This window comes from Merops nubicus, unplaced genomic scaffold (assembly GCF_000691845.1).
Source record: "Merops nubicus isolate BGI_N331 unplaced genomic scaffold, ASM69184v1 scaffold4637, whole genome shotgun sequence".
Lineage (NCBI taxonomy): Eukaryota > Metazoa > Chordata > Aves > Coraciiformes > Meropidae > Merops > Merops nubicus.
Genome location: NW_008619434.1, coordinates 39,209 through 55,864, shown reverse-complemented (window position 1 = coordinate 55,864; position 16,656 = coordinate 39,209). Strand labels below are relative to the sequence as shown.

The window sequence follows — 16,656 nt, the reverse complement described above, 5'->3', positions numbered from 1 at the left end:
GAAAGAGATGTTTGGCCTATGGCGTTAGATTTCTTCCTTCCAATTCATTTAATAGTCCAAGTCAAATAAAGTCACAACATGTACCACTGCAGTGATAGGGCCCTGCAGCTGCTCTTTGCAATATTTGGCTACAATGCTGCAATTTTGCTAAGGAATTACAGGCCTGTCAGAGGCTGACACAGCCAGGGAGCTGAAGTCAACAGCCTCACATAGACAGGGGATGATGCACTCAAAAAAAGACTCTGGGCAAGTCTTTAGTTGAGTCAAGAGTCACGATTTACAGCTGGGGTATTTACAACCTGCTCATGTAAATTCAGTTGCTTTGTAATACAGGGCTGTACTTGCCCAAGGACTGCTGGTTTCCACATTTATAATTTGTGGCTGTATTTCTTTTCTTTCCTAGAAGCACTGAATGTCTATTGCAAATGACACAAGGAAAAAGAATAGTAAAATCATGCTCTAAACTGGCACGAATGCTCTAAGCAGATCAGTGATGCTTTCCCACTGAACAAGGGCATTCAGCATAGGGAGGTTACATTTCAGACATCAATGAAACCTCATAGGTCAATTGAAGAAACAATATTGCAGATTAAAAAAAAAAATTACCTTTTTGCTTTCTAAGACATTAAATAGAGATTTCTGATATTAGAGTAGGACTGGTTTAGGGGGAGCTGAAGGAATGTTACTTATTCATTTGAGGTATGCTATCATTTCTTATTCTGTACAATATATCCCAAACTCTCTCTGTTGTTCCATCATTCTCTTGCCCGTGTTTCACCATCAAAGTTTTAATGAGAAATTGTGTATCTTTAACTTGGTGCATGCTGCAGAAGTTTGTTGAGAGCATGAGCACAGAACCCTCACAGAAACTGAAAGAGTTTTTTAAAAGATCTCTTCTGTTCCTATCCTGGAACTCACTTGGTTTCCTCATGGTCACTTCCACTAAAACCACCTAACACATAAGATACATGAAACTGGTAATAGTGGAACAATTCAATTTCATGGGAGTAACACTCTGTAAAGAAAGTGAGCTTTATGTGACACTGCAAGAGCAGAAACCAAGAATGGCCTATTTAGTAAGTCACTGAAAAGCTTAGTCTGCATAACAAGAAAACAAATGTGGTAGGATAAACTATTTATGAACTATCATCAGGGTGCATTTTTCTCTTCTCACTGGTAAGTCTCCCCTTCAGTCATTTTATTCTTCCTCCTTCCATGAAGTCATCCCAATTTGCACGCTCCTATCCACAGCTTACTGTGGAATGAGCATTTTTCTGCACTATCGATTCCCCCTTTTTTAACTTCAGCTTAAACATAGAAAAAGCCTCCTGATTTCTACTATCAAGACAGAGAAACTTTTCTGAAAGACCTTTTTCTCTCCCAGCTTGGTATCACCTGTCTCCTTGGTGTCTTTATTTGCCACTTATCATCAAGCTTTTTTACATCCCTACTTAGGCTGGGGGTCTGCGAGGGATTTCTCCTGTTTTTCCTTTGATTAGCAGCATCAGCACGGAGGTACTACTGATGCTGACAGCTTTGTCTCTGTGACAGGCTGTGAACCACTTCAACGTACTTCCATCTCACCAGCAATACAACTGAAAAAAAACCCCCATCTCAGATTGGCAACTCCTCATGGAGCAGAACTTGGCTCTCCATAGAGACCAGTGCTGCTATGTACACAATACAGAGACACTTAAAATCCCATCCCCACCTCACTGGAACAACAGGCAGGAAAAGGCATGCTATTAAGAAAGCTGACACTAGGTGAGAAGATTGGTACATGCTGAGTGATCAAGCCCTTGCCTAACTAACACTTTAGATTAACTTGCATAGACAAGACAATATTAAAAGAGCATGACAGACACAGACAGTCTTTGGGGTAATGCATCAGAGAAAGGTGACAGACAGAGAAAGAATGCTTAAAAGAAAACTGTGACCTCTGCTATGTTAAAAAGAAATAGGAATTGTCACTTCGGGCACACAGCTTCCATCTCTAGTTACCCACCAGGCAGGAATCCTTTCCACTAAGGAAGAAGTGAATTCTTTGCTTATCGGCTCTTGGTTGAAAAACCAGAGCAGCACCAGATGAAAGATTTGGTGAAGCTGAAGCAAGGATGCATGAGGTTATGGAGCAGATGCTTGTTTATCAAAGTGTAGCATGCAGAAAACTTTGTAATAAATAATAGAAGCTGGCAGCAATTAGTATAAAACTACACCCTCCTCCCCCAGCCCTAAAAAGGAAAAAAGAGAGGGGATAAAAAAAAACAAACAGAAGACTTTTTCTAATTTCATTTGAAATAGCAGAGTGGATGGTTCTGAGCTCATCAAAATCCTGTAAAAGAGGCATTTTTTCCAATGATCTGAGTGTAAGGTCTGAGCTGTAGGAACCCAGATATACAGCAAGCCAAGAGCTCATAAAGTCCATGGGAACCAGGAAACTGGTGGCTCTGGGTGAGCCTACGGTAGTGACACTCCAGCATCCCTCACTCACCACAGGTAATAGAAAACACCCCTAGCTCCCTAACCTCAGCATTTGCTGGATTCAAGGTATTGCCTGTAGTAAATACTGAGAAGGACAATGCTAGACTGTATCTACTGAAGGTATGGTATATTAATCATGGGTATTTTTTGTGCACTGTTGTAGAAGGAGACACTTCATCACGTCCAGAGACTGTCAAATGAAGCCTTGAGCAATTCTCTGATGACTTACAGGACTATAACAGCAGCACCTCAAAGTGAGGCAAAACCTCACTATCTGCTTATCATCTTCTATGTCCATTTTAAGAGAAAGAAACTGTCCAAACAGTCCTCCTGTTCTTTAGGCCATTCCTCAGAACGCAGTTTTCACTTCTCTCCTCCCCACCAAAGTTTGCTCTAAGATCTCCAGACATCAGGAGTGATGATTTCATTTTGCTTGCTTCCACTAGAACTCCTCTAAAAATGTCACCAAAAGCTCCAACAACAATCAGATTTTTTTTTTTGTCTGAACGTAGTTGTCATGGGATTTTTATTTCTAGTATAAAACCAACAACTAGAAGAGTAATTAAGAAAAACCTCTCCCTTTTATTTTGTTCTACCCTTGCTCCTGTCTACCTCAAAAAAAGCTTTTCCTATTAACAGATCAACCTCTAGTACAGCTAGATTAAATGTTTAATCACTGCTTGTACCTCCATCCCCTCCATTTAGAAGATTCCCTCAAATTGCTATTTTCTTACAGCACACAGAGTTTTTTCTGTCTATCTTCAGATTTGCCTCTAGTATGTGACACAGAACGAATCACATTATATTTTAATAAACCCTGTACTGATCCCTTGAGGATAAATTGAATGACAAAAGATTATTTTATATTGCTTTCAATGCCATTTTTTGTCAGTGTGAAGAATGCAAGCGTGGGCTGTCACGCAGGCACTCTGTAAATATTTTCCCCAGTCTGGGGGAGATCCAGGGAGAGCTCTTCGGTTTTCTTCACTTATTTCCTCAGCTAGCCAGGAAGAAAAGCAGTACCATCAAAATGTCTTTGTAAGAATTGCTTGGATGATCTGCTTTCCATGATTTCAGTATCCATTTCTTAGAATAGTTTGAAAAAATTAACAGAAAAAAAAATAAGATAATTCACTATTTATCACCTCCTATGGTGCACTCAAAAGCTTAAGACCCTTCTTAAGCTGCTAACAAAATCTGCAAAAGCTGAAAGGACAAACAGAAAAAACACCACACTGAGACTGGGCAGATTATCCCAGTCCTGTCACCAGAATGAAATGCCAGATGTTTTTTGGTGATGAATGAAAAGGAATCAAAGTGAAGTAGGTATGAAATGCACTTGACTGAACGCCTGCGAGGCGTCGCAACGAAAACCCCGAAACGAGCGATTTTATACCTGATAAATGTTTTCTTCCGTTTCAGGCTCACGGATTGGCTCGTGTCCAGCCTCAAACACAATGTACTATTACACCAGCCGCCAGAGAGGAAAAGTCAAAGATGAAACAGAAGGGAAAAAGGCGATTTGGAATTCCATGTAAAAACACAGGCAGGCATTAAAGAAACAAGTTCAAAGTACAGGCTGGCAGCAGGACCAGTGGTTGGTTGGAAAGCACAGAGTAAAGGTGTTTCATAGTTCATCAACTGGCAATGAACAGACCTAAATCTCCTCTAATGATCATTAGAGCAACTTCTTAATTCTTTCTCACTAGGGAGACCGCCTGTGGCCCAATATTAATTTTCTGAAGTCAACGTGAATTTTGTCTCTTTTACATAATGGCAATTATTTCCACATATATTTATTATCTATGGGTAAAAAAATTTAAAAAAATGAATAAAAAAAATAAAAAGAGCTAAATCCAAACTGGGAGAACAAGCTGGTGCTCATGTAACAGGCCACGTGGCAAGAGGCTGTCACAACATCGTTTGCTTTCAGGTTCTTGCCTTACTGTGAAGAGCACAAAGTAGAACTCCTGACATTACAAAAGGTGAATAATAATTTAGGGCCTCCTAATCCTTATCTTTCTTCCTGCACCTCAGGCACTGTTCAGTATTCACTATTGGTTGAATCAGCTTCTTTGAGCATGCCTCCCACTGACATGCCTAAGTGGAAAAACACAACATCTCCAGGAAAGAAAAAAAAAGTAAACTATCATGTATTTTGTTTCAGCACAAAAACATGAGAATGAAATTACATATTTTTCTTCTTCACACTCAGTAGGGTACAGGACATGAACATATTGATGTATTTCTGATAATCATCTTTGCTCCCAGACATTTTTCTTGGATGAAACAAGACATAAATTTCAGATTTATTATTAAATAATGGCCCAAATGCCAACAAGGACATGTGTTTGTAACATCAATTCCACTGTTTTTTTGTTTTTTTTTTTTTTCTCCCAAATATTCACCCTCTGAATTAAATTCTGGCTTACAGAAGACAAGACAAAATATCAATATATTACTATCAGAACAAGATGCCACCTTCTTTATTCTTCGTAAGTCCATTTTCAGTTAGATTTTGTGTTCAAAAATGATAAATCTCATTTGGCAACCTGAAATCTGGTGTCACAAGCCACATTTTAGGAAGCATTTATGACATAGTTAATCTAAAATTTCTATACTCCAAGTGAAATGCTCTATTCTACACAAATATACTGTACTATCACTTAAGAGCTTAATCTCTAAATATGCTACTTTTTGTAAAAACCTTAGAAGTTTCTCAGAAGACCTATCTCAGCAAATTGCAAAACATCTTGTTAAAGGTTTTGGCTGTATCTGAAGATAACATATATCTAGTTATTTCTGAAACTCCAAGGCCATATAGCTTCAGAAATTACCTGGTATACAGGATCTTCTACATCTTCTTCCAAAATTGTCTACAGCAAAGTAAGAGGACAGGCAGTAAAAGCAAAGAACATAAACAGCAGAGATAAAAGAACTGTATTCAGAAATTAAAGGACAGCAAAGAAATAAGCAAAATGGGCAGGTAAGTACATAGTTTTCTCTCTTTAGGATACAGATAAAGTCTCATTATTGCACACAGTAACTTTACTTGTGTCGTCCGAGTTTAACCATCTGCACCTTACTGGATTTGATTCAAATACACACATTCAGAAGTACATTGAATCTTCCCTAAAGTATTAGCCACTGTTAAAAACCTGACTGACAACACACTGACCTCAATTAAAATTTCCCTTCTGAATTAGAAGAAACATCACACAGGAAATGAACAGATCACGAACATGTTCATCATACCCCAAGTGACAGCTCTCACCATTGCTTAATCCTATTTCTGAGCTCACAATGGCTGTTTATATTTTAGGTTCATATTTGTCTGTTTGAAGCTAGCACCGTTCAAACCTATTGCTGGTAAGAAATGTTGAGGATGATCAATGCCTCTCTGGAGCAAGTTTGGGGGATACTTCAAGCCAGACCTTTCAAGGCACTAGTCTAAGCTTGTGTGTGTACCTGGTATACTGCTTGTTCACACTGTTTGTCCTTTTGTGCCTTTTTTTCCATTTCTTCCCTTTGTTTCAGTTCATAAATGAGCTGAAACAGGTCTCGCAAGTCCAGAATTACAGGTTCAGCCTATGGAAGCAAAAAGGAGGAGGAAAGTTTTTATATGGCAAAATAAACACCCCTTATCTCCCCTCCTGCTGGCAGAGCAGCGGTAGCACCTCCATAATTGGAGAGAACTTCATATGGAATTAATTTCCACCTTAGCATCCAGGCTCAGGTTAGTTTGTCTTGAACTGCTTATATTTGCAAATGAATGATGATTATAATTATGAATATAAAAGGCATGATGAATATAAAAAGGCATATATATAAAGATAAAGGCATATTTATTAGTGGTTATTACAATGGAATTAGAGTAGACTATATGCTAAGTAGCTACTTGGTATCTATCATTTTCTGTTTAAATGAGTATAGGAGTATAACCACTTATCTGTATCCAGTTTAGATTAGTTAGAAAGGAAAACAACAACTGATTATAAAATAGTACATAATGAAAAGTTGGAAATAGCGAAATACATTCCCCTCTTCCCAAGCTGGTTTCATTCATTTCTTTTAAGAACAACTAAGCAGACACAAGTCTAGTACAACCATAATAATAATAATTTCATGAACATAAACAACACAAGATTGGCCTTTTGAACAGCTTCTTAGGAACACAGCTCTTCTCTTGAGTCATTGTCAGAAATGACAGTGATTTGATACTTACTGCCTGGGCTGTTTTTATTGCCACAAATCTATGATTCCCCTCCTTGCCACACACATATCCAAATGCCCGATGGTCTGTGATATCCTTTGCGATGTATGAAATTTCATGAACTGCATGGTGATGCTGTAGTAGCTATTGAAGGAAAGACAGTAAGAAATATCCATCAAAAAATTCCAATAAATAGCAGTATAATTTCTCTTTCATCAATGGTTTACCTGGAACTCAATACACCTATAGAATTAAAGGAAGCAAACATATCCTGATATTAAACTTAATCAATACCTGAACACTTCAGGTCTATTCTCTTTCCAAAATCTAGCCAAACTTAACTTGCATTAATAATATGACTAAAAGCTTCAACTAAAGATTTTTCTTGGCATTTTTTGGTGATATATAATTCAATAGAAGATATCACCTTACCTCATGACTACCTGTCCCACTGTACTCAGCACTGATGAGGCTGCACCTTGAGGATTGTGAGTACTGCCCAGGGGAGTGGTTGAATCACCATCCCTGGTGTTTAAAAGGCATGTAGATGTGGTGCCGAGGGACATGGTTTAGCAAAGGATGTGGTAGAGTCTGGTTAATGGTTGGACTTGATCATCTTGAAGATTTTTTCCAACCTAAGTGATTCTAGGATTCTACCTACAGAGCATCCCAAGTATAGGATCAATATCTGTAGGTGTATAAGAGAAGCAGCAGCAACCTGTGGCTTCATACAGGGTGTGTCTGAGGACAGACTGAGGTGCAGGGGCTGCAGAGCTACAGCTGAGATATCCATCCAACAACTGGCACCAGACTTGATTTATCTCTGCAACACTCAGCATCACCCAGCAAGTCATATTTCACTCAAAGCACTAACAGAACTCCGAAAATTTATTTTCCCCAGAAAATCAACGGAAATGCATTTATTCAACTCGAAATCAATGCCAACTGTGAAAAGCTTGCATTTTATTTAAAATCTCCCTTTGGTTAACTGTAATAATAAAAAGATTTGATTTTGGTTTAACTGTATGAGTAAAACTCTCCCCAGAGCCGGGACATGAATCTGGGACTCCTATGAGCACGTCCTGGGAGTGCCAGAACTTTTCTCGCTTTGGCCTAAATAGTATTTTATTATCAAAGTAATGCTGAAGTATTTCTACTTAGAATAACATCCTTGAAACCTATTAGTTTGAATTTCTACCTCCTGCTATATTGACCTGCTCTTATATCATCTAGGGATAATGCTATTTCAGAGAGCCGGCAAAGCCTCACAAAGAATTCTTCTGAGGTCCAGATTCCTGCTCGTTTTGAGAAAAGCCCATTTTGAAAATCAGCATGGTACCCAGGCAATCTCTAAACAACCAGTTATTTTTAGAGTTAAAAATAAAAAAAACAAACAACATTTTAAAATTCAAACCCAGAGAGGATGTGTGTTTGTAGAAACGAAAAGGCTGAGCACGTCCAGGGCAAGTGACAAGTGATGAGACTTCTGTAGAACATGGCTTGAAACTCAAAAGGAAAGGTGCCATGTAAGAGACAGATGGCAACATATAAACCAGAAGATTGGACATGTTTCATTTTCATTTTGCAGTAAATGACTCCTAACTTCTCAAGATCAAGATTACTAGCTCATAGGAAAATGGAAGTGTTGCCACTGGCTTCAGGCTGAGCAGGGCTAAGCTGAAGGTGCATTTTAGACTCTCCCAACATGTGAAGCACTTAAAATTGATGATGGGACCTTACTCAGATAATACAGGGATATTGATTTATTAGGTTTCTCTGAAAACCAAGTTGCATGCTATCTGTTACAATGAAATGAAACGTTCTCATCTCTCTATTCTGCATATGACAGAGAGCGTTCTCTCTGGCTCCTAAAATCAAAGTTCTTTGACATTGCTTTATTGATTGCAAGGCAGCGTTTTGCACTGAAATTAAACTGTGATCAAATTCATTCCTCACGGAATTAAATTTGAAGATCATTCTACCATGGAAAAGTAACACTCACAACGTAAGTCAGCAGATGGAAACACTCCAATTTATTTGGGAACCCTCATTAACTGTTTGAAAATCATTACATTTTTAATCGTTATGATATTTTACATGCTGTATCAATACAAGTATGAATTAAGTAAAGGTGACTGCAGCATTATCCTTTTACACATTCTACTGTATGGAGTGTTTAGCAAGTGTTGTTCATTTATTTGAGGGATACCAAGTTGGAACATACATATGAAATGCAATGTTGCACAAACACAAAATGCACTGCTGCATGCACACATCTGTACTCAAATTTACATAACAACACTCCTCCAAATTTGTGTTTTCATATCCCTCAATTCATCTAACGTGTCCTTTCTGCATATTCCAATACTCTATTGTAAAAATTACTTCACTAGAGCTTGATTCTTTGCTCTTGTGAAGCAGAAGTGAGACTCCCATTGCAGTCGGTAGAGATCTTCCACCATAAAGTGCCAGGTCAGAACTTCAACATTTCTGTAAATCTTTATTTTAAGGATGCAGCCTGCCCAGCATCCTACATAGCCCTTCACTGCAGCGAGATGTGCACTAGAGTAAAGGACAGGAGGAGGGACAACACAAGGAGAAACACCATCTCATCCAACCACCCAACAGAGACCTACAACTGAAGCACTCTTTGCATGTTTTTGTTAGATTTGCATCTGACCCATTCACACAGACTAATCTGTCCCATAAATGAGACCAACCAACAGAAGTGTCACATATATTTCTCAGTTTGTAGCTGCTAACATGTAGCCACCTCCTTAATACTTAATATGAACAGTCCTAAAAGGAAATAAAACAAAGGCCACACAAAATTGCTTATAGCAGAACTGCTGGTCAGTGCTCAGCAGTTAATATTCCCAAGCTGCTCCTCTTTCTCCCCAGCATTTTTGGTTTTTCAAATATATGTCCAAGGTTCTACCATGACTTAATTCTACCTTCAGTGGGTCAAAAGCACATAAAAGAATTATTTCATAACTCAGGGATGCTTATGACACCCCCATAGTCCCACGCTGATGGATTCCATCACACACTAGGTCATATTTTTACTGTATCTTTGCTGAGCACTGCTACAGGCCATTTACCAATTCTTAAGTGAGGTATCAAATTGTTTTGGAGGGCTGCAGTATGACAGAACAAATTAGAGAGGAGACTTAATTTATATTATAGTTCAATACAGTCAATTAAATATTGCAAAGATTAGAAAGTAATTTAACATTTAAGCTTCAGTTGTTAAAAAAAAAAACCACTGTATGTAGTGTCCAAATAATTTTAGGTCTCCTGTGATTGTAGTCAATGTTAGAAAAATCAAGGATTTTAAATGAAAGCACAGATAAAGTCTCAAACTGGATAACTGAGACAATCTTGTGATGTATGTGTCCTTTCTAAGCCAAACATGATGTCATTATCATATTTTAATGATACATTAGGAAGATTTTTCCTCATCTTAGACTTAAGTTCAAAACACCTACCTCCACCAAGGCTGCTGACTTCTCTCTTCTCCTTAAGTTTACTCCAGTCTCTCCTCCTAGCCATTATTTTCTCTGTTTCCCTCCATTCTATCCCCAGCTTCTCCTCTTCCCTCAGGTTGCTCCCTGTACATTACACTGAATTGATTTAGCTGCCTCTGAGATCTGGAGCATTTCTAATTTCCCTCAGGCTGCTTGGCACCTATCATAAATTTTTTCACCCCTTATCCTCATCTTGCCCCTTTATTTCCACACTGTAGCCTCCAGTGCCACTAAATCAATTAAGTCAATCAATTAAGTACTTGGAAGGTCCAGCAATCATGTCCAATATGTGAGTTACATGGCATGAGAAAGTCACTGCTTTACTATCGCTATTTCTCCTTTAATGAGGTTGTCTATTTAGCTGAGCCTGGGGCAACAGTGTTAAGAACCACAACAAAAAATACCCTGCAAGCTGCAAAGCCTCCTATAAAAGCTGCCCCACAGAAAGCAAGAAGCATGTACCACATCCTATTATATGCACCAGGACAAGTTCCCCAGAGATTTAAGTTGCACAGCCTTTCACCTTGGATAACTCAACGGTGAGCCTGTTTTCAGATGGGTGGTATCAACAGACAGCTCCACTCTTCATTTCCATGCTATCAACACTGGGATGTGGGTCACAGACATGGCCCAAGCACCCTCTGCATTTCTGCTCCTGCCTCTTCACTTCCATCATACCCAAATCAGCAGCAATACTTTTTGAAGGTCACATAAAGCTCCACAAACATCAGCTACCAAACTGCAAGATTCTTAATGGACTCAAAATAACTTTACAGACCATAGTTTCAGCCACGCTGCTGTCTACCTCCAAGCTCCCTGTACTCCAACTGATGTTGTGATTCCTCAGCAGCACATTAGGACATCAGGCCCTATATATTTAGGAAGACCACTGAACAGATCATAGAAATGGAACCTAACTTTGAAAATTACGTCAATGCCTTAACAAGTTTAGCAAGCCAGAAGCACAATAGTACATTGACCACTATTTACTGCAACACATTAACTCAAAACAATGAATTTCAATGAATTTCATTGAGTGGTTCTGAGATGAATTCTATCCCATTGCTGCAAGAAGCACTGGAGTGGGACAGATGTGTGTCCTCTGCACCCAGGAGACTGCCCTGTTCCTTAAGGGTGCTCAAGAACTGCATACTACAGCACTTCTCAAATGTTCTTCATGGCCATTTCCTTACAATTCCTCTTGTTTTAGCTGAGATTTGCAGAGATCATGGGGACAACAACTGGTCACAAGCATTTCTCTAACTGCCTGTGTTTGTGTTGCAATGGTCCTCTGCTGTTCTGTTACAATACACTTGGTAGACGTTCTCTGGAGCTGCTCATCTCCATCATAAGCACTCCACAGTCCAAATATGTGCTTAAGGAGCAGATATGAAAGTCCTAAATTCTCTATAGCTGCAAACTTAAATCCCACACTTGTCTATTTTATAGTCAATGGGACTGTGTATGGGCAATTTTGGGGAAAAAGACAAAAATCTCTAATGTCAGTGAAATGGAAAATGAATCACCAAATTATATTTGCACCACAAACTTTCCTGTGTTGTTTTCTGGGTTTTAGTATTCAGCTCAGCCGTGGTAGTGGTTGGTGTGGGCAAACACTTGACAGACCAAAAAATCTGTTATAGAAACATTTACTACAACATGTAGAAAATTTTATCTAGTTTGATCTGCAAAAGGAGAAAACCAGTACATTTTAGGCTTAGCAAATTATCAAAATACTGGATTCCTACCAGAACAGCAAACAGTCTAGGAACAAAGTATCACCTCAACTGAGCTTTCAAAACTGAATGTCACATATGAACACCTGAAAGGCAAAACCCACTGGAAAGCTGCTGCAGTTATGATTTCAGTATGGGGAGGCACTCCCAGGCATTGGGCAAGTTGATCAGTTTTGGTCACAAAAGAGCATAAACTGAAGATACCACCACAGAATGAGAACTGAACCCTTCTGCTGAAGCAGACTGAACACATGCTATGTACCACATGGCCAAAATCTTCAGGTCCAGCCCTTTTTAACCCAAAGTTATTTATGGAGTCTGGGCTGAGCAACAGGTTATGGACTTTCTGTCTGAAAAGAATCAGGAATAGGAGCAGAAAAGGCAAATGTAACCTCTGAAGTGTCCTCCAAGCCTCAAGAGACTTCTCAGATGGCAGCCTTTAAGCGCGTCTTCACAATGAGAAGGAAATAAATCTGTCTAATCCCCGTGCTTCTTCCCTACCCACTGATTTTGCAGATAATAACCTAAAGAAAGACTTTTCCAAATGCCAACCCCTAAAAGGGGTTTCAGTGCACAAGCTTTGCAATAAAACCACTTGGCACATGAAGCACACTTCCAGATTATACGCACATCAAAGCTCAGTCTATGTCTCACAAAGGGGTACGTAAAATACGGTGCTGATAAAAGAATCAGGACAGATTTAGCCTCATTTATCACAGACTCAGTCTCTCCAGGGGGTCAGCAGTCTGGCTGTGACACGGTCAAACACCCAAAAGAGGTGTAAATGTAATTTTATCTTAATAACAACAATAATAATAAACTTTTCGGAGCCATTCTCATCCTGCAACGGAAGACAGAGAGGCAAAAAAACACATTATGCAAATTCCCAATGTGCAGGTGAGTCAGGAAGGAGAAAAGTCAGTGAGCATAATTGTATGTGTAAGGCTAAGCACGTCTTCAAGTGAAGTGCTAGACTGAGCTCCATCTGTACACTCCAGTTCACCCTACACAACAGCAAGCACTTAGCACAAGTGCCCCAGGTAGGAGCCTGGTTGGCTGGACTCAGGAAGACAGCTTAAAAAGGTACTTCAGCCTCAGCTAAAATCTGAATCAGTCCTTACCACCTCCTTTGCTTGATGAAAGTATCCTGCTCCTGCCTGTATTTTGCCTGGGGAGCAAGAGCAGCAAATTCTCAAGAGAGCAAACACCAGTGTCCTTGGTTGTGCCTCTTGGGACAGGCACACAGCATCACAGACTGGTTTGGGTTGGAAAGGACCTTAAAAGGTCACCTAATCCAACTGCCCTGCAGTGAGCAGGGACGTCTTTGATACTCACAGTGTTTTGTGCATCAGGAACATGCAGGGGTGCTCTCGACTGGCCTGGAGCTGTCCTCAACCAAGACCCCCAGCACACACTAGGGGTCAATTAAGTTAGTGAGACTTAACTTTGCCAGCACAGCAATCTAATTGTGATGAATGGATCTATGATATTGAGCTAGCTGGATGTTCCAAGAAGCTAATTTGTGAAAGAGAACACCACTAAGGTAATAAACTTTGGTCTGGCTCTCATAATTTGTAATAATGTCTGACAAAGACCAGATATGAATTTAGTTAGTGTTCATTGTCTTAGGAAGCAAATGCTAAGTTGCTCATGCAGAAGAACCATTTATTTGATATATGAATTTTGGAAGGAACAAAACAAAACTGGAACGCACACATGGCCCATTTTGTAGCTTCACTTCAAGGGTTTTTCAATTTTTTATTGTACTGGGAGTGAAAGTAGCTAGCTAAATCTAAAACCCTTGCAGAATTACTATCAATCTCAAGTTATATTTTAAATATGTACTTGCAAATATTGTTCCAGGACAAAAAAAAAAAACCTAAAGGGCAAGGAAGTATTTTCATAGACCTTTGGAAGAGTAAATGTGCCATACTAAAGCTGTGATGTTGGACCTCCCATGAGTCTCATACTATTTTCTTACTGTTTCTGCATCAGATACAGTCATTACTTTATCAAGAGGGTTAAAACAAAGAAGGATTTGCACAGCAACACCAAAAAGCAGCAAAACTGATCCTTGCTATCAAAGCCAATGGCCCCACTAGCCCATAATCAGCTCTGCAATGCACTATGACCCTACCTTGCAACTGTATGGGACCACCTATAGACTACAACACCTTGTTTTACCTTGTTTTGCACTATTTCAATGTGGTGTACAAGTAACAATAGGTGCCTATAAGGATATTGCTTTATTCTTTGGGATGGCAGCTGCCCAGCAGCCACTGCTGGGTTTCCAGGGCTGTAACACATCTGTAAGAGTGTATTTCCATTTAGCCTCCACCTCATGACCTTCTGCAGAATGGTCAGTAGATCAAAATAGTCATGAATACACCCACAGTACCTTCTAGTCTCAAGCCAAAGCTGGTACAGAGCCTAAGTGTAGCACCTCTGACCATGCCTTTCCTGATATATTTCTGTAAGATTCTTAATGATTAAATCTTGAATGAGCACCATATTGAGTAATGAGGCAGTCAGTTTGTTACAATATCCCTGAACCTCTCCATATTTTACTGTGTTCATTTTTATCATGTGAATGTCTTTTGAGAAGACTTTACAAGATCCTTCTGTTCCTTTATACCAATATTCCTCACCTTCTGAAATGCTTTTGATTTACACGAAACGCATAAGAAATTCCTTCATACAATTCCTAGGAGCTTTGGAGGTAATTTTTGGGCTTTAACTGTCTCAGATCTTAACTGTCAGATTCAGCAAGCATTATAACCCCTCTCTTCTTGTAGACTGTGATTTGAAAAGCTCATCAGTGACAATCAGCCTCTGATTCTCTTGATTTGTCATGCAAACCCCACAAAGCAGAGCTTGCAAAGATCACAAAAAAAACACTCATGCTGCCAATACTAAAATTTAAGTTGCACTGGATAATCATCAAACAGCAACTTTCTCTAACCATAAGTCTACTTCTGTAATGCCACAGACTTCTCTGGAAAAGGAAAAAGGACAAGAGAGATTTATTTTATATTTTTCTAGCTGTCCCCCAGATACTCATACCAATTTAATAAGACTTTAAAAGGGGGCTGAGAGAAACCACATGTATAGAAAATAGTAAGCATAGACAAGGACTGTATGAATTCACAAGCTGTGTATAACCAATATGTCATGTTCATGAGCCAAATGAAAATTAAAGCAAAAAATTTGAGAAGTTCACATGACACAATATTTTCTATCTTCCAAATACAGAATGGTTCCATAAGCAGAAATAAACCTAGGCATACAAGCAAGAAATCTTGTGTTCCACAATGATAGATTAGATTGGTTTCAAGTGCCACAGTAAAGAACTGGACACAATCCACTCAGCCCAACTCTTCAACTCTAATAGTTTAACCTTCTAGGAGCCAACATACAAATATATAGTATCAACCATGGGATACATCCTGACATGTCTCCTACCACAGAGATCAGTTTGTTTATGAGAAACACTTGAGTTTACCTTTCCATATCACAAAAAGTTAAGCTTTTCATCCTGGTGTCACCCTTTTCTGCTACTACTTCTGCCAAAAATCAACATCATGAGAAAAACTCCTGCTTCCCAGCAGAGGTGGCTGGGCTGCTGGATATTCTTCCCAATGCAGAACTGACCTGTAAGGCTGTGGTAGACTTTTTGAAAAAAGAAAGAAATAACCTCTACCAATACTGCAAGAGCTCAGATTATTCCACAACTGGAGGTGTTAAAACACAGAGGATTGTAATGATGCCTGTGTTGAAGGTGCCTGAAGGCTGTTGATGGACTCAGTGTATAAGCAGGTAGGCAAAAGGTGACTCTGGAGTGATGAGCTTTGCAATTCAGAAATATTATTAACTACCTATCCTGGTCATAAAGACCATGCTGTTTTATTTTCAGTCCTCCTACAGAAAAAGAGAGGAAACCTTTTCATTTGAGTTACAATTGCATGTATAAACAAACCTCAGATAATCCCACAAATATAAATGTGCCACTCCTTGATTTGTTCAGGTCCCATCTCAGACACTTAACCTAGGATATAAAGCATCCATAGCAACACAATGAGTATGTGCAGTACTTGGAGCCCTGGTACAAGAATAAAAGAAAATGTAAAAGGTAAACCTCAAAGAGACCCTAAAAAAAAACCCCAAAGAATTTGCAGGTAATTTGGGAGTCATTTCTGTGTAGGTTTTTTACTGGTTTGGTTTTTTTTCCCCCTTGCATCACCCCCCTTTTACAACTTCTGTGCATGGCATGTCTTCTACTGTTCTAAGCAAAACTGAACCTCCCCATCACTTCACTCTCACACAGCTCAACACTAAGCCTGATGCATGCACAAGTTACACACTCATGTGCTTCACCCTGTAAAATATTTCCAAATTCCTGTATCAGTCACAGGAGTACATTTGGCTAATTAAAAATCCCATAAGGTAAAAAATCTTTGACAAAGCAACTCAGCTTTTTAAAAAGTAAGGACACAATTAAAAAAAAAAATAAATATGGATTCGGATCCATATTTTGACTATTTTAAAAGTAAAAAAAAAAAACAAAACCCAAACTCAGAGCTCTGCAGAGCAGTGGCTTGGAGCCATAAGCAGCATATTCAGATACCCAGATTTGCTTTAAATGTCAAGGCACTCCAATGAATTAGTGCTCTGTCTCACCTATCTCACAAAACTTCCTTTC

At 39.1% G+C, this 16,656-nt stretch overlaps 1 protein-coding gene across 1 annotated transcript in view; it reads right to left on the bottom strand.

Moving 5' to 3' along the window:
* DAB1 (Dab, reelin signal transducer, homolog 1 (Drosophila)) overlaps window positions 1-16,656 on the bottom strand; it is a gene marked incomplete at its 5' end in the record, with an annotated part of 51,674 nt that overhangs the window by 22,188 nt on the left and 12,830 nt on the right. Inside the window, 4 exons of the mRNA XM_008943775.1 lie at window positions 3,878-3,943; window positions 5,319-5,357; window positions 5,950-6,069; window positions 6,707-6,838. Coding sequence (XP_008942023.1) covers window positions 3,878-3,943; window positions 5,319-5,357; window positions 5,950-6,069; window positions 6,707-6,838 — 357 coding nt within the window. The remainder of the gene's footprint in view (window positions 1-3,877; window positions 3,944-5,318; window positions 5,358-5,949; window positions 6,070-6,706; window positions 6,839-16,656) is intronic.